Consider the following 27,829-nt stretch of genomic DNA (forward strand, 5'->3'; position numbering starts at 1 on the left):
ATGAAGGCTTTAGTCCTGACTCTTAAAAATCCCAAGAAGTTTGTCACTCTACACCTATAAACAATTTCTCTTACAGCAAGAATACGTGGTTTTGGCCAAGTGAAGATGCAATACACAGAGTAACAATACAGTGGAATAAATACTGTCTGGATTGAAATAAAAAGTTCATGTTCATCCCAGTGTCTTACCAAACAGCTGTAGTTCAGCCTAGTCTTTTGTTAGTGCTTGGGCAAATGAATGAAGTCATCATTGCTTACAAAGACTCTCACTAAAGTATTGAATGGCACAAGGTCAAGAATCTACTCATATCTATGTGAGTCAGACATGAAAAAAGCATGTACAGGGAATATTCTCATTTTCAATGAATGCTGTGATGACTGTAAAATTCTTCAAGGCTTTTAGTTAGCATGTGATATATTTTTTTCTTCATTTGCACAACCAAAAAGATAAAACTTGGTTTAATAGCAATATTACCTTTCTCCACCAAACATGTAAAATCATCAATAAAACCCTATAAACAGTTTATCAAGGATCTATTTTCGATAAGGTCATAGCGTCACAGAATCATTTAGGCTGGAAAAGACACTGAAAATCAAGTCAAACCATAAACCTAGCACTGCCAAGTCCATAAGTGCCACATTTGCACATAGTCTAAACACCTCCTGGGATGGGGACTCCAGCACCAGGCAGCCTGTTCTAATGCTCGACAATTCTTTCCACAAAAAGAAAATTCTTAATATACAACCTAACCCTTCATTAACATGAGGCTGTTTCCTCTTGTCCTACCACTTTTTACTTGGAAGAGACTGACATGCCACTCAGATCCCCCCTGTGCCACCTTTTCTACAGACTAAATCAGTTAACACTCATTTGGTAAGATTTGATTTTCACCCATCTATTGTCTTTATTGAGAATATTTTCTATTTGACAGTGACCTTATCATCAGGATAAAGTGGAAAACAACTGATGCATACTGAACCTTTTATTGTAATTATTGATTGATCATCTTTATAATGAGAAAAAGATACTGCGGCATTAAAATAGAGCAAATATTAAAAATAACTAAAACAAAACCGAACAAACTCCCACAACACATTTTTATACTAAATACACCAAAAAAGAACAGCAAAAATATAGACTGGTGCTAGGTATTATTCACTTGTTTATAAATATAACTGCTAAAATATTAACCAACAGCTCTATATTCTCATCTAAAGGCCTGCTTTATGTAGTAGGCATGTACATCATTCCTGTGAAAGGACAAAAATAATTTATTTGTTTCCAACATAAAAATTAAATGCAGATCATTTCCACCTATTGACCACAAAATCCATATTAATTATCTTTATTGCCTCCTTGCCAGCAACCATTATAGTTTGTTTCTCGAATGTATAGAGCTGCAGTTCCCAATGCTCTCCACTGCAGTCAAAGTTGTCTGAATTTACACCAGTTAAAAGATTTTACATGGTACAGAGAGAGCAAAGAAACACACAAAAATGAGCAGTGTGCATTATAAGGTTTAAGATTCACAGTGATTGCTACAATTCCATATATCATTTAATATCCACCCTGTTTAATACCATTATCTATTTATAAGATTTCTATGCATTTGAAACACATAAGATTTAATTTTTCTGTGTTAGGGAGTTTTAATTCTTAGCTTTATGAATGTGAGTTGACATGGGAATTCCAGCAGCAGGCTCACAGATCATCAGTTTACTTTTGATAAACAGGATTAAAAAAATCATCATTTAAGGACAGCTATTCCAGGTCTAAACAAATGTGGATGTGCAAGCACAATAACATGTTTCTGACCAGCCCACACCAGAGTCTTTGTGAAAATGGGTAGTAAATACACAGAGAGAGAGGGATCTTTCCAGCCATATACCCATCCCAGTACCCACCAAACTCTACTTTAGGAATTTCCTGAGCCAAAGGCTGTATTCATTTTAAAACTGACAGTGACTTGTTTTTCAAATCAGCAGACCAGCAGTCACACTAGTCTAAGACATGACAAATCTGATGTTACCTTCTCCCCTCAGGCCTCAACTTTTGATCTCTGACTTCTTACAGATAACACTACTACAGCAACACAGCATTAGAAACACAGGATGAAACGGCTCCTGCAGTTCCACCCAACTTACCAGAGACTGATGAAGTAGAAATATCATGTCAGAGCAGCCAGATGGTACCACTGATGAGGGAGAATATTCCAAAGTCCAAGGTAACAGCTGTCAAGGCAAACCTGCCAACTCAAAACTTGTCTATAGCTACCCAGCCTCTTGGATCCAATGCATATGGACCAAAAATAAATAAAAATCACAAAATGAAAACCTTTACTTGTCCTTTTCTGCTCCTTCTCTCTCCCTCCTCCCACTCCTCTCCAGCTTTTCCTGTATCTTCTTATCTACAACAGGGAAAGTAAGGATCACAGCTCAGCTGCAAGAATAAATTGCCATTTATTCCGTACCAAGCCAATCCAAAATATTTTTAATTCAGTAAAAATGTTCTATAGCATCATAGAACATAGATCAGATTCTCATAAATCTCTTTGTCTGCTTGGTATAGCAACAAAACCAGTGAAAATCTCAAAATTTAAAACACTAGGTGTTTTAATCCTTTTTTAAAAGGCTTCATTAAAGCCAATTGCCACAAGATCCAAAGCTTGTTTACTATGAAATGCTACATAAAATGCAACTGGAACAGTGGCCCTTTTTTCATTGACCTGATATCTCCCAACCGGAAGTTAACTGGGAGAATATGAAAAGGCCACTCAACCCATTATTTCTGCTTTTCTTAAGTCTTTCCTATAATCTGGTGAAGCAGTTTCTTAGTTTTCTACTCCCACCTTAAGAACAGGTACTGTTTTCTGTATTTAAACAGAAAGGAAAAAATGGGTTGAGTCAAACATACAAGAGCTTATTTTTTCAGGTTCAAGGTTCAGGAAATATCAATCTTTTAAATTATAACAGTATTTTTTTTTAAAGCAAATCATTACATTAATTTGATTAGATCACAATACACTGACCTAGTTCAGCTTAATTTATTTGATGGTACCAGGCTGTTAGACAAACCAGAGCTTTGATGTGAACTAGTTCTACCCTTTTCAAACTGTTTAGTAAGAGAACAGGAACAGAGACTTGTTAACAAAGGCCGTTTCTGAAGACCACATTTAAACACCAGTCATGTTATTCTAAACAGGCCAAATTGGCCTGCAAAATCTTGATATAGCCCCTTTTTAATAGAGACAAATGAGTTTGAAAACTAATCTATCAAAATGGCTTGTGTTTAGTCAAAAACAAAAAAAAAAAACACTATCAACAACAACATCCCTTTAAAGAAAGCCAAAAAGTCTGGCTGCTTTTAATTCATGCACAGTAACTTACTGCATCTGGCTTTCCCAGGGCAATCCCAACCCTGCAATTACCCAGCAGTCACAACTAGTTTTCCTAACAAAGCTGAGCCTACACAGAAATACCAGTTATAATAAAGATGCATTGAGATTATTCTTCCCCGTGTTTTCTAATGCTTAAAAAGGAAATTTCAGATAAATGCCAAAAGAAATAAAAACTCAAGCAATTCCATCCCAGATCATGTCACACATGATCAGCATTTCCTGTTTTCTAGCTCAGCTTCCACCAAAGGCAATTACACTTTTTCAATTATAAGAAAAAAGAATCCCATTAAATCTTACATCACATCTGCAACATACTATTAAAGGGCAGAAATAACTCCACTGCAACCATAAAATTCATGAAGGATTTTGCTAAAATTTCTACATCATATCAGGTGTGAATATAACTACTGTCTTCACAAAAGCAGCAGGGTGATAGCAAATCATGCTTAAAATAAATTGATTATTTCTTATATTCTTGTTTTATCTCCATGCACTGGTTTCTTGACCCACATAGAGGAGCATTATCCAAAATGTAGACAGCAGTTTCAAATAACATTAATATTGTTTACTTTATGGATTTTCTGTTAATCCAGTGACACTGCAAGAAGAGAAAATAAACATTGCAGCGAAATGTCTTCTTTATTTTATTTTGCATCATATTAAAAAAAAACGTGTTTAAATGACCTTTGGATTGCCTCTTCTGCTCTCTTCAAATCTCCCTAGCCTGTAGGAGATGCCCCTGCATCCTGACATGTTCTGCTAGCAACAATGCTCTCCTGCAGCCAGAGATTTCCACAGGATGCAGTTCTGCAAGTGTGGCATTATCTGGCCCACTCCAACAGACCAATGAGAAAGTCATCCAGATCCCAAGAGAAAGACAGACCTTTCTAAAACAACAGCAATACTAAAGCTGTTCATGCAGTTTAAAACATCACAATGGCTCTCCTTCTTTTCTGTGAAGAAGATGGTGCACTTCAGTTAGGAAAAAAACCCAACATTGATTTGAAGTCCTTAGGAATTCCTCTGTAATAAATGCACCACTCAAAGAATCTCAATATTGCTATCCTAGCCTTGGCTCTGCATGTGTGGAAGACACAACTGCTAGAAAACTATCATAATTACTTCAAGAGACTTAATTATTTATTTCACAGTCACTGACTTATTAAATTTGCTTGGAAATAAGTAAAAAATAAAGATTCTTATTTGTATTTAAATCTAACAATCTTTTTCAGTTCAGGCACTGACAGTTCCTCATAACTGAGGGAGTTTCAGAAATTCCCAAAAGCACTCATTTATCAAAACAATTTTATTCAAAGTATTTTGGTGCAATCCAAAAGCTTGGATTATTTAGGTTAGACAGGCTGCTGGCAACAGATGTTGAAGCTTAAACTCCTAGACATCAGACAAGGAATTTGTCTCACATTGGAAGATATAAAAGGTAATTCCTCCTTCTAACTCACCAACTACTAGGAATACATCTGAAGTAAGTTTTCCTAGGTGAGATCCATTAATACAAACAAATGCACAATCAAATGCTGTTTAAAGGGTATCTTTTAAATCACATGACAGTGGTGAATGGAGGAACCATAGCTCAACATTTTTAATTTACAGAGTACTTTCTATGCCTTATGCTTTTGCATATAAGCCTTCAGACAATTATTCAGTCATAGAACCACAAAGCCCTCAAAAACTGAAATGTGCAAGAATTAATTTGGGGAATGTTTCAGCCTCAAATGAAGCAGCAAATGAGTACATTTTCATCTGCTGCTTTTCCTTTCTCAAAAGAAGCTATCAATGATGGCTTCCCTGGCAACCAGGCACAAACACACAACATCACTGGTTCAAGCAGCTAATCAAGGACAGATGTCTCAAGAGAGTATCAAAGCAGCCTTCTGCATTTCCAAGCATGTCTTACTTTTCTACAAATAAAAATATCCCTATAGCTAGAAAATCCAGCTGAATTCTCAAAGTAAAGACATGATTTTTTATTTCCAGTGCATCTTTCTATACTTTAATTACAGGTTCCCTGCCAGTTTAAATAAAGGAGCAGAAACATTTGCCAGAGCCATATGGAAGCATCAAAGAGCAAGAGTGTTTTCTTGGGAAATACTTCTAAAGTGGTTTTCATCCTAACTTCCAAAGTACTCCAGCATTCCTTTACGATGCTGAGTGCCTTAACTTATAATAAACACATCAATAATATTTTCAAACTGATTTCAGAGTATTCTGGCATAAAGTCAAGCTTCATTAAAGGTCTTCTCTCAGGGTTTCAAAGATCATAGACTCTCATGTCCCCTTCTGTAGAGCCTACACACACAGAAATCTTGTATGATCTATAAGACTTCAGTGCCATTTTCCCTAGAAAATGCATCTACATCAATAAAACCCCAGGCAATCCTGATTTCAGTTACCTTTCTTTTGCATAACAACATATGTCTGTTACATATGTGAAACAGCTTATTGAACAGATTATTGAAAACTTTTTACTGCATATGACTACAGCGCAACATTAATTAGTAACACTTTAATAATAGCAGTGCTAATTAATTCTTCCTAACCTATAGCAAAACACCATGTGCAATGATGTTAGTGTTATCATTCCATGGTGTACTTTTCACACTGAACATACATTGTGCTGATCATAATTCCAACATAACATCTCCCAGAACACAGAAGAGCTGAGATGGATATGTGGAGGCAGATTGATTTACCAAGACAGAATGACATGTGAGCGGATGCCGGCAGCTTCTGGCAACAAATCAGTGTGGGAAAAATTCAAGGTTTTTTTCCCTGATTCCTCTTAAGAAGCAATGAGTACATTGACATCTTGTCCCAAATTCCATTAAATTAATGATGGGACTCTCAATCTACTCGAATCTCAACACACAAGGCTAAACACAAGGTCACAGGGTCAGAATGGACACCCAAGTCAAACAGCATATATATAAACACATGATCCACACACAGATCTGCAATCTGGAACACAAAAGTAGACCACCATCACTATGCAAAATTATCTTTCAGCCTAAAAAATCTTACAGGCATTTGGGATATAAAACCTCTTGATTTTCTTTCACATTGATCCAGTCATAAAATCAGTGCTAGTGAAAGGAAAGCAAAATTAACTATTTTAAAAAAGCTAGTTGATTTTCAAAAAGACCAAGTGAACACTGGAGGATCCCATCGCCAGATCTTTTACCGCATCCTTTTTCCTAAGAACTCAGCTTTACTTGGAACAATAAATCAAAGTCACTTTGCCTCACTATTCTAAATTCCACAATTGATCATTACCTGTATTTAATCAACATAATTTGCTGTCATGAGTTAGAGGAGTCACCTGCCCTCCTTCTTGAAGGTACTCCAAATTCACTGTGCAATTTTGATTCTAAAAAGTGACACTCAGAACTTCTCATTTGCTAGTAGCAGCACCATAACAAGTAAGCAAATTTTGTTGGTCTAAAAGAGTTCTTTCTGCCATAAAGAACAAAGACAACCAGCAACTACCTGCTGAAATGGCAGAAGACATACAAGAGCTACCCACTGGAAAGATGAGACACTTGCGAAGGAGAAAACTTGCCAAGCTGCAAATAGACACCTTAATTCATATTGCTACATGTAAAAAATCATTTCATTTGACCCAATGAGATTTCTAATCACTAAGAATATTAATTACAGAATTATCATCAGACAATCAAGCATTCCCTACTTAATCCTAGCTCAAGTTAATATCAATTGCCATTGAATGACAGTATGTAACATACTCCTACCTTCACATCTTGGAAAGCTGACTGTGAGAACTTTGGAGTAAAACAGTTCAGGAGAAGGCAGCAGATAAATACAAATTACTGCTATTATGTGCTTGTTTGATTCAACAAGCTGCATGCAACAAGCTTCATCTTATTTCTGCCTATGCACCATTCTTCCCCTTCACCACAGCAATGCAAAAATGGAGTCCAGAGAAATCTCCTCAAACTGTACACTGAAAACAGAGCTCCAGTCAAAGGGGTATCAGGGTGATTAAAATCATATAGTGACATATATTCACAGCTTCCCACTTCCCTGATGTGTACAGGCTAATGCCAGCAAAATAATTAATATTGAATATGATGAACTACAAAAATTAGTAGGAATTCACCAGCCTCTCATCACCTCCATTTCTCACTTACGCACACTCACTCAAGTTTCTAGAAATACTTGTATGCTTGTTCCCAAAAACCATCAAGAGATGCTCTGACAAAAAACAATGCTGCTCAAATGTTGTCTCAGACCTAACTGGAAAACACAACATTCCCGTATAAGCAGGCTTGTTTTTCTCCTTCTGTACCTTTCTTATGAGTCTTCACATTCCTCTCACTCATCTCATCTAGAAATTGAATGAACAGAAAATTAAATTAGCAAATGTAATTTCTTGTGAATCTACAACAATTAGATGGTAGTAAAAAGAGTTACTAGAAGTCATACAATTTTGGATCTACTAAAGTGGGCTGCTCAGTTTGCTTATATCATGGACAGGGTTGCCAGCATAAATTTTATTTATTCTGTTGTCTGTAGTGCAATTCCTTGATTTGAAGATAAAAACTTCAAAGAAATACAGCTGGCAGCAGCATGCTTGGAAAGTAGATGTGTATACACTTACACTTCTCCCAAACAATAGGTTACTTCATGGTCAAAAACCTCTTATTGCTGTGGATACTCCAGCTCTTTCCGTTTGCTTTTCTAGCAGATCTCTACCAATGGATCACAGTTTATTCCAGAACACAAAGCTACCAGACATCTCTATTTATTTTGCAGTGCTTTTCTGTATTTACACAATCTGTGTGGTTATGGGGATTTATCATCTCTCTGGACTTGTACCCAGGTACAGATTCACTTTTAGCCCAAGAGAATGCACTATGATTTACTATCTACTGATACCACCAGCAACATCCAGGGCCATTGTGAGACATCAGAACTCCACCTAAATTCAGCTGCTTCCAAGAAGATGAAAGCTTGCAATAAGAACCATTAATGTTGTACAACATCCTGCTGTTACTGAGTACTTTTTGTTTATACGTTCCTATATTCTCTAATTTTTGCCATGACAAGATACTACAAAGACAGTTCACTAATATATAGGAAGCATATCCATTAACATCATCATTAAGTCAAGCAGTTTTTTTGGTAGCTGGGTAAAATTAACCAGGAAAAGGCATTTTTCAAAACTACAGTTAACACAATTAACCCAAATTGATTCTGGTTTTTGTACCGCGGGGTTCACTCATGCTGAAGATGAGGGTACAAATCTTGCTGTGATTCTCAGCAGCCACTGTTAATTCATTTCAAGTATAATGTTTTTAAGGAGATGGTTAAATGTGCTTATTCCTGATTCAACTATGAGGTACAAGGATGGTAAGACAACAAGCTGAATTCTCTTCTTGGTCATTCCTGCCATCACTCAGCTCTGGAGTCAGCCTAGGTACATCATTCAGGCAATTGGACAAATTTTGGTCCTCAGTAAGCTGGCAGAATGGGGGCAAACTGATGAAGTACTGCACTAAACTTTACCACTGCAGCTTTTCAGAACTATGGCTTTCCAATCAAATGAACTGGAAACTTACATGAGAAATTACCATCTGACTGTCTGATATGTCTAAAAAGAGAGCTTAACGGAAAAAAAAAGCTATGGAATGAGAAACAATGATCTTGGATAATTAGGGCAGCAAATTATGTGGTACTCATATCTGTCATTGGTCCAAATTCACTAGGCAAATTCCAATACTATTATCATATTCTCACAAGCTGCTTCTTCACTAGTACATAATTTTTTATAAGACTGTACTTCACTTTTTAATAGGCAAAAAAACAGTCAATATATGCAACATTAATTATAAAACCTAGGTTCAGATTTATGCCATTTAAATTATCAGGATGATGGATATTATCTCAAGTTAAAAGAAACTCCAAAAATATAAAATTACAAAAAAAATGTTGAAAGTTTAAAAGTAAAACTAGCAATTCTATGCTATTGCAACAGCTTCTCACTATCAGTCACGTCATGGAATTTTACTCATAAAGTACAAAAGGAAACATGATTCTTTCAGAAGATTAGACAGCACAAATGCACACCATGCAAGCTGCTGTTTAAAATGTTGATTTTTTAATTTGAGAACGAGCTTAAAGGCTGAAATTACTACAAAATGAAAAACATGTTAGCATTACTTAGTCTACATAATTTCTGCAGAGCAGAAAACACTGATGTCACAGACAACATGTGCACCCTTCTTTACTATCTTCCCAGACTAAAGACCCAAACAAGCAAAGTAATTTTCACCCAACACTGAATGGATGTTGACAAAGCAGTAGGTTAGCACTTCACCATTTCTATCTTGACTAGGAGCAACACTTCACCACATCCTATCTATTTACATGATGAAACTCTGATTTCAATGACTTTGTGATGTATAAAAATACCCTTCAAAGAGTGGGCATCCGATCCACTTCCCTCTGAAAGTTGAATGGAAACTTGGCCTTGATGGTAATAGAAGAAGAAAGAAGATGAATTTTGTATTTGTGAGTACAGGCAAAGCACAAGGTTTGTTGACAGACTGAAGAATATTCTTGTGGAATGTGAGATGGAAGAAAGCTTTAATCCTGCAGATTTCTATTTTAAACTAGAAAAATACTGCCAGATTTCCAAAAGTGATTGTAAAAACTTTAATAACAGCCCACAATTACTTTAAATTCAGAAGGGAGATAAGCTCAAATCCATTATCTGCACTATCTATGACATTAGGGACACATTTCAATGAACACATTTAAAATTTTAAAAAGCCCATATATTTTCAAAGGATCTGTAAGAAGAAATACAATTGATTGGTGATTACAGACATGAAAAAGTCTAGTCAACATTTATACAATCAGGAGAAAAGGCGGAGGAAAAAAATTAAATCACTAAGGCGAATTAGATTATTTCCTAAAGGGAATATTCCTTGATCTGCCTCTGCCAGTCAATCTACATCTAATTTATCTGGGGACAGCATGGGAACTTCCAGTGTCGGTGTGTAAGGAGAGGCAAGCAAGAAAGGTAAGACAAACCATCCTGGCAGAGTTCTTGCACGATCTACTGCCAGCCACTATCACAGAACATCCATAAGCACTGTCATGTACTGTCATGAAACTATTTGAGACAGCCTTTGTCAGCTCCAGATTGCTGTGGCACAAGCTAAGTGATCTCAGGCCAGCCAAGAGTGCTACAACCACGTTGTGACAGCTGCTCACCCATACTAACATACAGGATCAATTCAATCATGGCATTGAGCCAGTACCGTAGTCTAATTGTTTCTTTCTCCATCTTATGTCTACAACAAACTTAGGAGTAGTTTCAATGAAATAGAACATGACACCCCACAATTACTGTTAAAGCAAAAATATATACTCATATATTGGGGAATAGGGAGAGAACACACTTTTCAGGACTGATTTCCATGTAGGTAGATATCATTTAATTGACACCCACTGAAATGCCTACATGAGATAGAATTTGTTGCACCCTCAATTGATATTCCAACCATAACAGCTATTTGTCTCTACAGCATACCTTGGACAGATATTATCCTAATTTTCAGGGAGACTCTGAAGCAGCCCAGAATATAGAAAGTCAACAATAGCACCACAAATACATGGTTCCCCATCCTGTATTCCAAGAGCATGGCATTTTTCAAGTGATTATTAATCTACCATGATGTCATTCTGGAAGAAAAATAGTTTTGTGCCTCTTCATCTATTAAACATGTTGAAAAAGTCTTAGAGCTGATTAATAATCCTTCCACACAAATTCCTAGCTCTGCCACAGCCAAAACAAACAAACAAAAAATGCTTTAAGCAACCCCACTGCAGGTCATCCTAAAGATAAGGATAGACCACTTTGCTGCCAAAAACATCATAAACAGGTATCAGGCTTATTCTCCTCAATTAGAGGCTTTTAAAATTGCTGGTAGAGGATGTAAATGGTTTTCATTTACTACTCAGATCTTTATTAAACGTCTCCATGACCTTGTTTCATGCTGGCTTTTTCTAAACATAAAGGTAACTCACCCCACACATTTTTTTGCATGTACTCAAATTGCTACAACCACTAAAGCTTTTTATCATTACTGCTTCCAGTTCACTTCCATAAGGGTGTCAGAAAACAGACAACAGACTGATGCATATCACTTGTGAGAGACCACTGGCTTTTTTCAAAGTGTGTTTTGTGGATATGCTCTGAGCATAATTAGGCAAATTAATGGTAATTAACATCCTGGCCCCCTGGGTCCTTTTCAGTTCTACACTAAAATATAAAATCTTAAAAAATTATAAAATAAATAAATAAATAAATAAATAGATGTTTAAAAACCAAATTGTTGCAAAATAACCTACACTACCCTGCCATTTATATCTCTAAACTGTTTTCTGCCATCTTATTACTTTCAACTTAGCCCAACAGAAGAAGCATCAAGTGAATATGAAGCATACAACTTTCCTTTCAACACCCCCCCCATGCTGGCTAGCTCCAGTCAGCAACTTTCTATCAGTTTATGCTTTTCCATTTGTGCTGCATTAACTTCCTTAAAAATTAGTCTTTCTGCTTCCCTTTACTCTTCAAGAAAAAAGCCTGCTTTCCTATGACACAAAACCAAATTATTACAAATTCTACCCAACCACTCCGTGTAATACATTCTCACTTTAAAACCCTTCTCCCTCATTTTCTACACTTGGTACTTGTTATACAGTTTGTAAAACAGATGGTACATACAACTAAATGAGGGGACCCCAATTATACCATAAGCTCAATTTGAAATACTGAAGTCTTACAGTTTTACTTTCACTGTAATAAGCTTTGTTAGCAAAAGCTTACATTTTAATTGTGATCATGCACTTTAATTTAAAATCTGATAGAATGGTAGAAGCCTTGTTTCATGGTCTGGTATAATATCCTTTTGCTCTTCAAGGTAACTACTGTGACTGAAAATTAAGATAATTGCCATGAAAGATTATCTCCCAAAATTATAACTCAATGAGGAAATAAAAGAAAATCACTAAACCTGAAAAATCACCTTAGATAAAAATAACTTCCTGTAGGGACTCAACTTTCATTTGACCAAGTAAAAAGAGGGGAGTCTTAGCAGAGTGTTTATCACCATTATTCTAGAGTGTTGCTGCAATATTTCTTCCTATTTGGTTAAAACATTTGCTAATTTTTCTGTAATCTCTATTTACACTATTGCTGCTAAAGCCAATGCACGGTGGTTGCCACTTCCTCTGCAATCTTAATTTCAAGCAACAACATTGAGCTAAAACAAACATAATGAGAAATACAATGCAAATCCTAGCAGAAGTACAGTACTATTACTGCAAAATTTACAAGAAACAGCTTAAGATGTAGGCTTTTAAAAACAACTGTGCATATTCCAGTTGTCTTTACACTTGCTCATTGTTCCATTGTAGAAACAAGCAGCAGACTGTGACTGCTACACTGTGTGGTAGGACAGATGTGGTTTGGTTCTGACTGCCCTACAGAACTCTTTTGAAAAGGCAGCTATAGGAGCACCTTTTATTAGCCTTAGTTTTCTTACAAATAATGATCTGGTACACAAGAAAACTAGAAAGAATTGTTGCTAAATCTTATTCAAGTTCTTCTTGAGACTTATTGGAAGCACTACACAAGTGAAAAAAGCATTACTGCCATTTAACAGACATGTTGAAATCATAGACCAATTTAAATTTAAAATGAGGTCACCATCAGATTTTCTACGTACTCCTATGCTTTCAAGAGCAGCAGAATTGAAGCACAAACTACTGCTTAGTTTTCTCATAATACATTTAGCTTTTCCCATTTCCTTTGAGTTTGTATACTGCAGAGGCTGATGTTAGCTCATTCCCCTCTTGCTAGATATGACAGCAACTCAGAATCAACAATACATGTTAGGCAAGCGATCATTCATGTTTTCTCAGTACAACTATGAACAACTATAAGAATGACTTCTGTTATGTTCCTGTGGAGTACACTGGAAAGAGTACACAAAATTTCTCCTGGAACTATTTTGGCAGTAACTAACACAGTATTTCTAATGATTGCAAGTCAGTTCTTCACAGTTGTGTGAAGTTTTCAATAGCTTAAAACCACAAACACAGACAAATGCAGAGTCCATACTCTCACCAAACAAAACCTTATCAACTAAATCAATAGCACTATAGGTAAAAAGATAATCAAAAATCTTATGCAGTAGAATTAATGATGGCAATAGTCAGAGAAAAAGGTTCCAATATAGTTTGATGAGCAGGAACATATTCTTACAACTCTAAAATAAAAAGAGGAGTAAAAAGATTAACAAACACAAATGCATGTTGAGCACCTAAACTAACCAATGTTGTTTCAGGTATTCCTGAAAATTATAAGACTTTGGCATTTATAATAAAAAGTACTATCAAAATTAAAAGGTTTTTGCAAAATAGTTTCCTGGGCCATGACTAAAAATAAATTTGTCAGTACTGGTCTTCAATTTACCATGAAACAGGGAAGCAAAGCACATTAGCTTTGAATTACACAAAGAACAACAATGGATTAAACATTGCACTTGCTTTTTTCCTGCCTCCAGGAATAAAACTTCACAGCCTCCCAATCACAGGGAAACTGAACAAGTGCATCCAGAGTTAATTAGATTAGCAAGTCTAGCATCAGAAAACAGCCTTCACCTGTATGTCTTTAACAACTCTTAACCTGCTCATAACTTTATCCTAATAATTCTTTTGATTTTCTTGATACAAATCAATTTTAATTTCCCCGATTCCAGAAATTAAGTTAACCAGTGAATCCTAAGTAAGAGTAACCTACTGAAAGCATTACTTAAGAATATCTTGACCAGATGTATCTTGTATTCCAAGGTCTTCCCAGAGAACACTGAGCCTCTAAGATCTCAGGGAGCAATGTGAAGATGAAACACACTTTATCAGTCACATCATTAAATATGTCCTTCAACTTGCCCATAAAACAACACACAAATAAATTACCATAATTTAGTATTCAGGCTTTACAAAGGCCAAATGACACTGCTCAACTCCTGGCCCTCTTCCGCCTATGCAGATCCATACCAAAACCCTTTTAGTGAGATTTCTTTTTAATTGGTAGTAATACCTCTAATGTTGAAAAGAAATTCTTTCAAAGCATTGAGTGGAATGAAAAGTTAGAAGAACAAGTGAAAACAGCTAAATTTTAAGAGTATAAATAAACAAAGGATTTTAAAGAGACTAGGAAACTTTGCCTCTTGAGAGATGTACCTCTGCACTTTATAGAGCCTCCTTACTACTACTTAAGCTTAAAACAAAACAAACTACACCAACAGGCTAAACAGACAATTGGCCTTCTGGTTAAAACTTTTTGTGGGCACAGAGACTGGACTACAGCATCAAACTTGCATTCTTCTTTACTCTTATGTCAATATCACAGACCTCAAAAAAGTGAGACAAAAATAAATTAATCTGACATGCAAAAATTGCACACATTTCTAATACATACAGATACTTCTACTTGCACTATGCTAGACTTACATCTCTACAGTCACTCAGACCTGTTTTTACTCTTTGACCTGTGTCAATTCTAAACTGACCTGAAAAGGAAAGAGTAGAACAGCACCTGAGAAGATAGTGGCGAGCAGCACATCCACCACCTGCATTAAAAGGACTACTCACCTCCCACATATACAGGTGTGTGACCTCTCCAGTGAAATAAAAGAATGCAGCACACCTACTTTCAAGATGTCAAGATTGGAACTGCAGGAAAGATTGAAAATTTCAGAAAGCTAAAAATTCTTTGTCTAGTTCCTATCATCCCAGATGTGGTTAAAATACTGTCCAGAAATGAAATTTTGCACAACAAAAGAGTTAGGGAGACTGCTATTTCAGGGTACCATCTCTGCTCTACGTGTTGCCTTTTTCCCAACTTGGAAATGAAATCCAAGATAATTTTAGTAAGAAGGCAATATAAAAGAGGATCTTGATTGGAGGCCTCCAGGGGCACTCATGGAAAGATGTCCACAAAAACCCATCCCCACAGAGATGAATACATATTTACAGGTTTTAAGAAAGTAGCATAATTGATAGAAAGCACCATTTAGGAGGACAACTCTAGATCAAGCCCCTTCTCTGGAGTCCCCCCTCAGCACTAGTTGTGCTTTGGCCATGAGAATGCATCTTGAAGAGTTGTTCTTGGTTTTGCTTCCCAGGAAGAACCAATCACTGGGACCTTGTACTCCCCAGGGCTTGGAGATTGGAATTTTCTGCTTAGGGAAAGGCCATGGAAAATTATAGGGAAAATTAGCCACCAATACAATAGGCTACAGAGCTACAAACATATGTGTGAAAAATGCAGAGAATGTATAAAAGGTAAAAAAAGGCAAAACCCAAAATGCCGTCATACGGGGTCCCCTAAAATCTTCAATCCAGCATCCTTTACAAAACTGTTTATGAACAGTTTCATCAAAACATCCTCTAGAAAACATCTTTCCAATAAAATTCTGGTTTTAGTTTATTAAACTGCCCTAGAAGTCTGCTTGTAGCAGTTCATTTATTGTCACTGGATTTTATCTTACTGCTAGTTAAGGCAGAGGTGGCCTATACTTTATTATTATTATAAATGTGAGGACCTGAAATTAAGAGATCTTTAAAATGGCTATCATACTAGTACACATCAGAATCTCTTTTTTCTCATTAATTGGAAAATAAATCTTCAAACTGTTTCAAAATGCACAAAAAGTGAATTCTGACACAGGATGAGTAGTTGCACTTCAAGGTAAAACACCAAGCCTATATTTGGTCTAAAAGAAGTCATCTTAGGCCTGACTCCTGCCAGTAGAGTCACTCACAGGTTTATGATATGTACAGAGTTTATTCAATGTCTTAAAGAGGTTCACATTGTTCTGTCTGCTAGTATTAAACGAACCATAAATGTATACAAAAATTTAATTCTTTATCCTGCATCCATTAAATGTCTCAAAGGACTCCAGGCCACCTCCTCACACATGTAAGTAAAAGCTGAAGAATAAAAAGCAAGGACTGATTTTATCTCAAGGTTATGGAAACATCATTAAACCATAAAACCATGCTGTCAAAAATTTATCTTGACATTAGAAAATGTCTCAGTGGAGTTAAAGCCTTACCATGTAATTAGCTGCAGATAATTCTGTTTAATTCTGAGGATCAGAATTTTAAAACAGTCACAACCTTGATAAATGGCACGTTAAATAAACTGAAGCTTGCAAAAAGTGATCAGATAACAAAAATGAGAAAATTCAACTCCAGCTAAAAGGACAATTGGTACAAAAGCAAATTGTCTAGTAAGGACAGGGCAACACTGTCAGAAAGGTAGGTGCATAACCCTTCTGAAACACCTCCCATCCAGTACAGCTGGTATTTTCCACAGATCTCATGCAAACTAAAGATACATTGGGGTGAAATTCTGCCCCCATGGAAAGAAAGGGCAAATTTTCCTTTGATTTTCAGTGGGAAGTTTCGACAATTGCGCACTCAGGAGGATTCTCTGCCTATTAAGCATCACAAGCAAGTGAACAAAACTATAATTAATTTTCACAAAGAGAAGAGCAGTGGACAGCAGAGCAGGAGGACTGTTTAAAAGAGCTTCCGAGAAGCTCTTTTGACCTAAATCAGGTTGGAGATTTTCCAAGAACCATCTGGAATATAGTCACCTCACCACAGGATAATTTTTCTCTTTTGTCTGGCAGTCTGTTTATTTTCCTTCTTGAGAATCCAGCATCAAACAGAATAAAAAAATGACCTTTGACTGGATCTTTTTGTGGCATGCAATGAAAGAACTGATCCAAAAAAGTTCAATGTTCGAATAAGCACCTACTGAACTTGAAAGGAATGTTGGAAGTGATTGGGAAAACAAGATTACATCTTGAAGCTATGTATCTGTAGTATTTCTTTATTCTGTTGACCACAGAGGAAAGTCATCACAGCTGGCCTTCTTTGGAGTTATACTACAGAGAAGAAACTGCAAAAGTCATATCAGAGACTTTACAGTTCCCAAGTCCTACATTTTACCTACTGAGAATAAGCATCCCTACTCAGCTTTAAAAAAAAAAAAAATTTCATGGACATCTAATCTTCCAAAGAACATTCCATGTGAATGGCAGAAAACATCAGCTGCTACCTGCCTAGGGATGGGGAAATACCAAATTATTATTTGAATACACTATCACTCTCATAACAAACTTGTCTGACCACCAAATTGGGAAAGATGTAAAATGCCACATGGAAAAATTAGAGTGACAACAAGGTCTTACAAAAAGCTTGACAGTTGTGCTTGACTGAACTCTGAACAAGATACTAATTTTACTCATGCAAAGCACATGGCTGTTGACTGCTCTTTTCTCCCAACCACTCACCTGTCCAGTCAGATTCTCCTATCCCTTCTGCCAGTTCTATTTAGCATTAATGATATCAAGTATGTGTACACAGGACAGGTCTATGTCATTTGCTTTCCATTCTCCCAGAGCAGACTATCACACAGACTAAGCAAAACCAGCAAAAGAAGGAAATGATCCCTAGTTTAATGGACAAAAAAACCACCCCAAACCAAAAAAAACTTAGAAACTCAGTGCTTCGCACTACATTCAATACGATGGGGAAAAATTCACAGTCAACATATAAAAAATATCTTTGTGACACCAAAGCTACAAGTAGGGCAAATGTTGTCATTAACAGGAGCATTCCCAGTTCTCCAGTTAACAAAACAGGGAGCTGGGAAGTCTTGGTTTTCACTCTGCCTTGATGGGCACTTACACCTCCTTGGTAAAATACAAGGGAGGGGAGAGGAGGGGCACATATGTGCACACGCTTGTGCATGCGTGCACATAAAAAAATTAAAAATCTTCTGCACGTTCTTCACCACTGCTCCAATGTGTTTAGTACTCATCACACTGTTTCTGTAATGCCACATGGCCATTCCCCATCTTAAGCTTATTATTATGTAGGAGGCAAAAACATTTGGAAAGAACTTCTTACAAGCTGCAACTCAGTTCAAACTGAGTAGGCAGTGATCATCTTCTGATAATCAGTTTTATCTTCAGCTGCACAAATTCTCTACACCAGATAACACAACGTACATGATTCATATAAAATGCATCTGACAAAGCCCAGGCCAAATCAGCATGCCAATGCAAGACAATAAAACAGCTTGAGTGGAGATGAGGTAGTACTTAGAGGGTTTTATCTATGCAGCCTTTGGACTCAGTCTATTTCAGACTATGTGATTTTTCAGGGTAAAATTGCAACTTTGCATCAAAGCAGTCTAACCAGCAATTTAAAAAATCCAGAAAAACAGCACAGTTGATTAAATTGCTCCTACTCTTGCCCACAGGAAAAAAAAAAGGTTTTTTAACTGTGCAAACAGACTTTTTTTAAATGTTAAAAAAATAATTTATAGCATTTTTATTTGATTTCTCCCAAAGAGGCTCTTTTTTTTAATTATAGCAGAAAAAAAATTGTATTTTGGCTTACTTCATAGGAATACACTTACTAAAACAACCAAAATGTAAATAAGATAAATCTTATGACAGAATTTATCAATCAATTAGAAATCAAAAAAATTAAATGGAGTTAAAACTATGAGTACTCTTCACATAAAATATTTCTGAGCATTGTTTGAATTTAGCTTCCTGAATTGAAAGTAAAAAAACATCTACACCAAAAGCCAACAATATTTACTTAGTAGCACAATAGGCATTTTACATACTGCAGAATCTAATTTTAAATACTTTATATGTCACCTTTCAGAATAAATAATGCACAAGGCTTCTAGAAAAAGCAGCTTGTAGGATACAACACTATCACAAAAACTATACTTCTAGATGACCAAGTCGGATGGGAGGATATCTGCAAACATATTTCACTTTGCAGAAAAATTTTAGGCTGAAGAGTGATGTTATACACTCTTCATTACTGTGAAAAAACTACTCAGGTTGATTGACTGAATTATATTTGAACTTTCTTGGTGTTTTTCTCACCCAACAACTTTAACATGATAATTTTAAAAAAGGAAAAGAAAAAAAATATCTTCTGGCTACTGCTTTAATTTTGAAGTGCTGCAATTAAAGTTGTACTTCTGCTTAAATATTGACTGAATAAAAAAAAAAATAGTTTTAATCCACTTTGTCATATATCACACTGTGAATATATCTACTGAATTCCCACTCAGAAATAAATTGTGAACACGAGGAAAAGATAATTTATGAGTTGTCAAGTAACCAGATTTTAACACTTACTTTTGTGAAGATCTGAAAAAAGTCAATTGCAGGTGGCAGTTGAGACTCATCCTGGATCTCAGTTTTCAAATACAGTTGCAAAGTCTGCGCAAGGTGCCTGAGGCCATCTTTCATTTCTTCACTTAACCGTTCAGTGTCTTATTGGGGAAGGGAAAAAAAAGTAGACCATGTCATAAACAGAACATTTCACCAACATTTTGAAAATATCCAATGGCAGCCATACAGTCTAGACATTTCCAGTCCAGGAATTAATCTTGACAGAGGACAATTTTGACAGAGGGCAGACATTTCTCATTTTTTGTGACAGTTACCTATCAACACACAGTACAGTTTATCAGGTTGCTACTGCCAAATCATATGAATGAAACAACAAGTTAAAGATCAAAAGCCAATAGATAAAGCAGATGTGTAAGCAGATGTAAGACATTACATACAAAAATTAGGCATCTGGGTTTGTAACATTAACCACATTAGAAATATGCTTGGAACTTTATGCAGCAGTACATACTTTTATACTGCATTCTCCATAGATGTGTCAGAAACACTTTATGCTAGCAGATGAAACCAAAAAGTATTTATGAACAAAAGGAATTTCATACAGTGCAACAGGTAAACAATGAATATGAAAGAATAATAAGTAAATATCACTTTATTATAAAGCACCTCTATTCATGTTTTTCAGATAGAAATCCTGAAGCAGAAAGAATCACAGTGCCTCATTTTCTAATAAAGTGATTATGCATGCATCAGGTCTCTGATAACAAAGAAAGTGAAACTGCTGCTGCCCTACCAAGTTCACTGCCTGACTACCTGCTTCACACTTTTGTTTTCCTACCAGTTAGTACAAAATGGAGAATGTGAAGCAGAACATATTCAAGCACCAGTCTACAAAAAAAGGCAGAGATTTATCATGCACTATGAATAAATTTTATCTCCGCATAATGGTGAATTGTTATTTTATTATAAACATCTACAGATGCTCACAGCACTACCCAAGTGCAATTAACAGTGTGGATGTGTGCAGGTGATTTTGTAAGCATGAACGAATGTAAATGTTAGAAATTCAGACATGTATGTATTTCTTAATGGACAAAAAAATCTCTGGTATAGAAAAACATGGTATCTATGAGGATTGTGCCTTCAAGAGAAGCAGCAAACTTCTAGATGACTGAAACAATCAAGTTTAAAAAATATAAAAGAAAAATTATAAGCACACACTTGCCTTTCTTCTATAATATCCTTTTGGAAACAAAAACATTTTTTCCTTCAAATGTAAATATTCAACACAACATGTGATTCACCTTAAACTATCTATAATACCTTACAAAATGCCTTATAACATAGAGAGGAAGGCATGGTTTGTTTCACTATTGGCAAATATAACAACCCTAGACTAAATAAGAGAAATCATATAAGAAGCATGTTACAAATGGACACTGTAGCTTAGGACAGATGTGAACATGAATACCAAAACTAACTGGAACTTCAGGGAGAACTGATAGAGATGGAAGCAGAATGCAATTATCCACACTGGAATCTGTCCAGGACATCAGAGCTAATGATCCAGAAAAAAAATCCCATGGGAACCTTAGTGGAAAATGATCAAGACCTGGTTTTCCAAGCACATTTTAAAAAGGCCAAAAGCAAAATGAAATGAAATTTGTGTCTCTTTTCAAATTTTGTTTTTAAGGAACTTTTTAAAATTGTTTAAGAAACCTGGTGTGGGAGACAAAATGCATCAAAAGTCTATGAAAAAATTTCTAAATAAGGCATGGGGATTTAGTTATGTAACTCTGATTCTTACACAAGTAAAGTAGCAAAATATCTGCCCCATAATCCAGCACACAAACTATTTTCTGAATACTGAGTCTTGGTAAGTAAAAACAAAGATGATTTCTGAATTGCTGTAACATAGAGAGATCCCAGAGAACTAATCAAGGAAGAAATTCTCTTAAGATAAATGAGAACTAGCAAAAGTAACAATGCTCAGAGAGACCCCTCCTACTTAATCTGAGTTTCAGGACATATAGAGGAATTTCAAGGAACTATGGAGATTGGAAAGGAACTTCATAAAGGGCTGGATGCCTCCACATGCTTTGTGGTTTTTCATGTATTATATGTTTTAGCAGATAATTATTCAAAAAGTTATAAACTTCATACGCTTCTATTCAGTTTATATGCCTACCACACTAAAAATCAACCAACAATATAAAGTAATGCTGAAAAGTAATAATGTAAAGCAAAATGAGACAGTAAATGTCAATAACAATTTTCAAAAATAAAATATTTTGGAATTACAAGTGGAGGGGAAAAACCCAAAAAAAAGATTAAAAGAATATCAATGAGAATTCTGACACATTTCTAATTAGTGTTGGAACATTCTTTTCTATTACAAAGATGCTTCCTGAAAATGTTTTTGTTTCAGATTACAGCCTGTATTCCTAGTTCATGTGATTCTGTTCAAAGAAATCTTTTCTCCTACATACATAGACCTCTAATGCAAATGCATTTCTGATTCTTCTATAGATTCCATTAAGTACACAAAGAAAGAAAAGCTTTATCAACACCATTCATAAATTGTGCAGCAAACAGGGAAATTGTTAATAAATAACAGGAGATTTTGGAGCATACAGAGGCAGCAAAAAAATATCATAGCTACTACAAATTCTCACACCAACCTAAAACCCTTTTAGATTTTTTTCTCCAAAACCATAAAGACCATCTATTCACTCAAATAAGGAAGCCAGGAAAACAACACAAGAGTCAGTCAAAACCTTTACATAAGATTATGCATAGGCCATTTGTACTGCAGCCTGAAGTACCAAGTTCAGATAATGTGTCAATGTCCTAAACACTTGGTGCTGTAGGGTTAAGAAGATTCCACAGCAATTGTTACTAAGACTCAGAGTAAGAACAGATGGAACACTACATGTGGATCTCTCATTTGTCTTCTCCTAAACTAACTGGCTATGTACCAGTTATTTCTGTATCAGTGAGAGGACAGTCATCCCATCTGTATCACAGGCCATATCACCATTTCCTTCTGAATGAGAATTTTAGCAGAAGCTTCTGGCCACTCTACAGACTTTTGTACCATTTACCCATTGCAGCTCAGGCCTGTTCAACACAAAGCTTCTCTCCAGACAACTTATCACACTACTCTCCCTGTCTCCAGTCAAGTCAAGGAAAGCTGAGATCATCTCCTGAAAGGCACTGAGAAACCAGTTTGTATGGAACAATCAGTCACAAAACAATCTTTGCCCACACTAGAGACAACTACTGTACAAGTGATCAATATTTCATTTTTAAATGGAGACTCTTCCAGTCCAGTTCCTCCTGCACCACTCTGCAATCAGCCATTGGTATAATAAAGACACTTTCCTTGGATCCCAGCAGTGTAATGAAGCATAAAAGTCCATAGTCTACATCATTTTAACTTAATTTGAAGCATCTGTTTTCCATAAACTTTTGTTACACAAATTGAGAACATCCATTGCAGAAAATCACTATGTTTTAAATAACTGAAATCTATCCATTTTAATTTGCTGCTTTGTTAAAGTCCTCTGCCCTGGCAGCTCAAGAGAAGGCAGCAGAATGTCAGGGTGTTCAGAAGTAAAATTAATACTATGTGTTGCATTTTTTGTGTTTATATGAGTACTATACCAATTGATTAAGCTGGTTTGTAGCCAAAACTCTGGATAATACTTAAAAACATTGAGGTAATCAAAATATTCACATTACTCTCCAGAAAATCCCTCTAAAGAAGATACAAAAATGAACCAATGATGTATTTCTTCCTTTCTAGGTCTTTAAGATGCCACAAAATATGGAAAAAAATGTTTCCTATTTCAACATTTGCTCTGCTGAGAGATTGAAACAAGCATCCTTTTCTACCCAAGCAGTTGAAACTTGTGAAGCCAAAAAAGTAATAGCTGCACCATTTCATCTTTTTTCTCTATTGAAAGGTCATGTAGAAGAAAAACATACACATATCCCTTTTAGATTTAACATTCTTTCCTGTCCCTGGAGGTCATTTCAAAGCTTTATGCAATAGCACATATGTATTAAAAAAGTAAAAGCTCAGTGTAAAAGTATATGTACTATTGTCTATGGATGTAGAAATATTGACACTATGTAGCAAGGCATACATTGGGTAAATTAAAAAATGAGCAGGCAAGATGTTCATTGTAAAATGCAAAAATAAAAATACTAAAGAAAAAAATCAGGGAGGTTTTGCTTCAAGACAGCAGGCATGTTTTTCCTTTTATCTTTGAAATAACTGTTCTTTCCCACAGAGGTTTTTGTCTTAGATTCTGTTACTCCACAGAGCAAACATTCAGAAGGTGAGCTGCAAGAAAATCAGATGGCCCTTTTGTAAAGCAGACCTAGGTAGTATTTCCTGAAGTCTGGCTGACAATTACTTACTTGACTGAAGATCGGAAAAAGAGTAGAGTTTCTCAGAAGGGCATACTGATTGTCTGAGCTGTAGAGGAAAACCAGATAATTAACACTCACATAGCATGTTTTATCCTGCAAACACTCTACAAGACTGATTATTCCATGTGATAAACATGTAAGATAATCAGGTAAGGCCAACAGCATCAACATAAATCCAGGATTTTGCATAAACTATCCTAAAAAATTAAATTTCTTTGTTGTTATTAGACTTCCTACTCATTTTGATTTTTTTTAACACTTTGGCAGCCTACCTTTAGTAACTTACTTTAGCCCTTTAGAGCATAATTAAAATCAGATTATGCGTCTGTAGTTTCAGAGTTCATGGGACTCTAATTAATGCACAGTATTGCTAGGTACATATTTGTCCTTTAAAGCTATCATGCACAAACTCTTCACAACAATGTATAAAATAAGTGTGAAATCATATTTTATATCCTCAGACCACAACAAAGGCCTGCACTTTTATCCAACACACACAGCATCATAGTAGGTTCAGCAAAAAAATGAGCAAATCCCTTTTGATTTACAATCCCACACATTTATAAGCTGCTTAAACTATCAGAAAATTTAGTCCATATAAAGTAATCAAACCGTGGGAATGTCAAACACCCAGGACTTCCAAGAGAATTTAGAAAAACATTTAAAAAGGTAATTGAGATTAAGAGAATCCAGCATGGAAAGCATGCCATTGTGCCCTCTAAAGAAAGGGCTAGCTACCAGTGCTTCTGCCCTAACCATTCATTCAAACAACACTTGATGAGGCTTCCCTTAGGTTAACAGAAAACCACCAATAACTTCAGTAGTATTGAAGGGAAAACAGTGCCTCCCTATGTTTTGCTTCCAGGCAGAAATAAGCTGAGAATGCTACCACATAGCCATAGGAAAAGAAAGTCACTAAACATGTCCCTTAAGCTTAGTTATGTCTGTTTTGGAATCTCTTGATCCTTTCAACATTTCTGCAAACTAATCAGTAAACTTGTAATGCAATTTGCAGTCTAATTTTTTCCAGCACTCCCAGCCACTTCAGCTTTGTAGTTCATAATTGCATTAAAAATGTAGAGTGAGAAAGTATTTACCAGAATTTACTGCACTGAATCAATTCTAAAAGAACATCACTTACTAGTTTAAAAACAATCCTTCCAGCAAGTCTGACAGAGTCTGGAGGAAAATTGGGCTCGATGCTCTTAAGACATTTGCATTCCTGCTTGTGGTCCAGCCAAGCTTCTTTCTATCAGGATATTTTTAAAAGGAAGAAAAAGAAAATCAGGTGCATTTTATTTTACATAAACTGTATCCTACTTTTTTTATATGTACACACATATTTTACATATATATAGTTATATATGCACACAAACACACTCAAAACAATATACACTAAATCTCCTTTGTTGAGGCATGAAGCAGCTACAGTATGTAGTTGACAAGGAGTGGTCACTGATACCAAAACAGGAGACAGAACCAACAATATTTTAGTTACATTTATTAACCAAACCTGAAATTTTGTTTCACGGGCCACTTTGATAATAGCAGAGACAGATGAACATTTCCATAGCAGGGAAGAGGCAGGATGGTAAGATAAAGGAAACATTGAAATATGTCTCTTTGTTCTCTACCATTCATTGCTGCCCCAAGATTAGTGCAGAAAAGCGGCAAGAATGAGTCTTCAGCTAAAGAAATGTGTTGGAAGAAAATTTCTGATCACTTTTTTTTTTTCCTGTCTTCTGTTTCTACAAGCAGAAAATTCTGCTTATAACATACAAAAAGCCTAATATACTACATATTTACACATTTTATTTGCATATTCACAATTCATGTTTGAAGCCAGACAGCTGTTTCAAATAGCTTTAATAGCAAATTAGAAGAACATGACACAATGAAAATTTGCTACAATGACAAGTACTCAGAACCAAGGGCTTCTGAAGGTGACATTTTCTCGCAAATATGCAGTAAAGGAACAAAAACATGAACCCAGAAAACCAGTTCCTGTTAGGTGAGTGCCGCAGAGAAAATGATTGTCTAATGTTAAGCACATGTTCAGCAATTTAAAAAAAGATAAAATGGCAGAGCTATGTGTAAGGGCACATCAGACCTGGAGATGCTGACATGAGAGTTATCAAGATTCCAAAGGCACTCACACAATTTATTCCTAAGCTGCATAAGTGAGGGAATTGTTTCAGGTAACTAGGCTTCAGCACCAGTAGCATTTATTATACTTAATTCAGGATTTTTTCCCCTGTGGCTTATGTGTAATAAATAAATGGAACTTTTTTTTTTTTTTCAGATACATGAGAGATTTGTGATTTCATTTCTTTTACCCATAACTCTACAAGAAGAAAAAAATGACACCAAGAAGGCATTAATCCAAATACAGTTAGTGTCACATGCTGTCTGGCAAATAAAAGTTAAGTATTTAGTGCTGAATAGAATTATCCTTGTCTAGAAAAAACAGTCATCCTTGTAAATGTCCAGACATCATTCAGTGTAATATAATTATATTGGCATTTTTATCCAACTTAAACTAACAATGTCCCTAGGAGTAAGCCTTTACTGTCAAATTTTTTTCCTCTACATAAATGCTGCACAGAATTTTAAACATGCTAGAGGTGACATCAAAATGATTAATAACTTACCCAACCAATACAGCTCTAATGGGATGAAATATTCTGGACCACATAGCATCACATGCCATGTTTCTTTGAGAGCATTCCCACGTGGTAAGAATAGTTTAAACACATGCCTTTAGTGAAAAAGCACTTTGGCCAAAACTGATGCTAAAAAGGAATCAGTCTGATTCCTCTGCAGAAGGAGCTAGAATAGAACAGGGATTGCCAGTCACTTATTCCCAAATGGAAAGGGAGAGAGATGAAAGCTCCAAATGCATTAAATATAATGAAATTCAACAATATTTCTTCTTTCTATCCATACAACATGGATACATATCACAGGACAATATGAAAACAAAGATTTGTGACCCTGGAGAGACCTAATTTAAAGTCAGTCTCTAAAAATATTTATTGGTTGGACTTATGTTAGTATCACATTTCCTGGTGGAAGGGTTTTCTTTATTCTGTGTACCCTGGCTTTCAGTCAAGGTTTCGTATTCTATATCTAGCATGAGTATAAACACTGTAGTGCAGAGACATGGCCACCTGTATGACCCTTCTCCTCCACACCATGGAAGGTCTTCCAATTTTGCAAAGACTCCTTTTACCCCTGTTAGAAATGAGCACTAATAGAAGAAAGGCAAGTGAACAGTACAGGGCAATACAAAACCCTCCTGCTCAAGGCTTCACTACACTTAGAAACTTGGAAAGAATATCTTTCTGTTTATCTCCTCCCAAAGCATTGTCTCTCCTTCAATCTCAATGCATCCCAAGTGCAAATCCTCAGGCTTCACCCAGGGGAAAATGGTCAGCACCCACATGGCTACAGAGATGGTGCAGCACAGAGCTCCTCACGGGTGGCAGATTGCGAGTCTGCCCGCTGAACCAGCACCAGAACAACTCCAACTCCTCCCTGCACAAGCCAGGATCACCTCCTGCTGCCTTGGGTCACGGGCAAAGACCCCTCACAAATGCCTGCAATGTCTTGCATATTTTCAGCTGAGCGATTTTGCCAATGCATATCCAATTCTTTCACAGACATATGGTATCGCTGTCTCCCTTTGGAGCCTGAA

General features: G+C 36.0%; 1 protein-coding gene across 3 annotated transcripts in view; it reads right to left on the bottom strand.

Annotated features, from left to right (window-relative positions):
* The window catches only part of SMYD3 (SET and MYND domain containing 3), a 378,725-nt gene that overhangs the window by 303,108 nt on the left and 47,788 nt on the right, over positions 1 to 27,829 (bottom strand). For all 3 annotated transcript variants that reach the window (XM_054279939.1, XM_054279937.1, XM_054279938.1), the window contains exons 3-5: positions 25,274 to 25,381; positions 24,121 to 24,178; positions 19,696 to 19,832 (exon numbers count right to left, since the gene is read on the bottom strand). In XM_054279939.1, the coding sequence (XP_054135914.1) occupies positions 19,696 to 19,832; positions 24,121 to 24,178; positions 25,274 to 25,381 (303 nt within the window). The remainder of the gene's footprint in view (positions 1 to 19,695; positions 19,833 to 24,120; positions 24,179 to 25,273; positions 25,382 to 27,829) is intronic.

The sequence above is a fragment of the Melozone crissalis genome, unplaced genomic scaffold (assembly GCF_028551555.1).
Source record: "Melozone crissalis strain CALT ecotype California unplaced genomic scaffold, PUWL_Pcris_2 ptg000027l_1, whole genome shotgun sequence".
Lineage (NCBI taxonomy): Eukaryota > Metazoa > Chordata > Aves > Passeriformes > Passerellidae > Melozone > Melozone crissalis.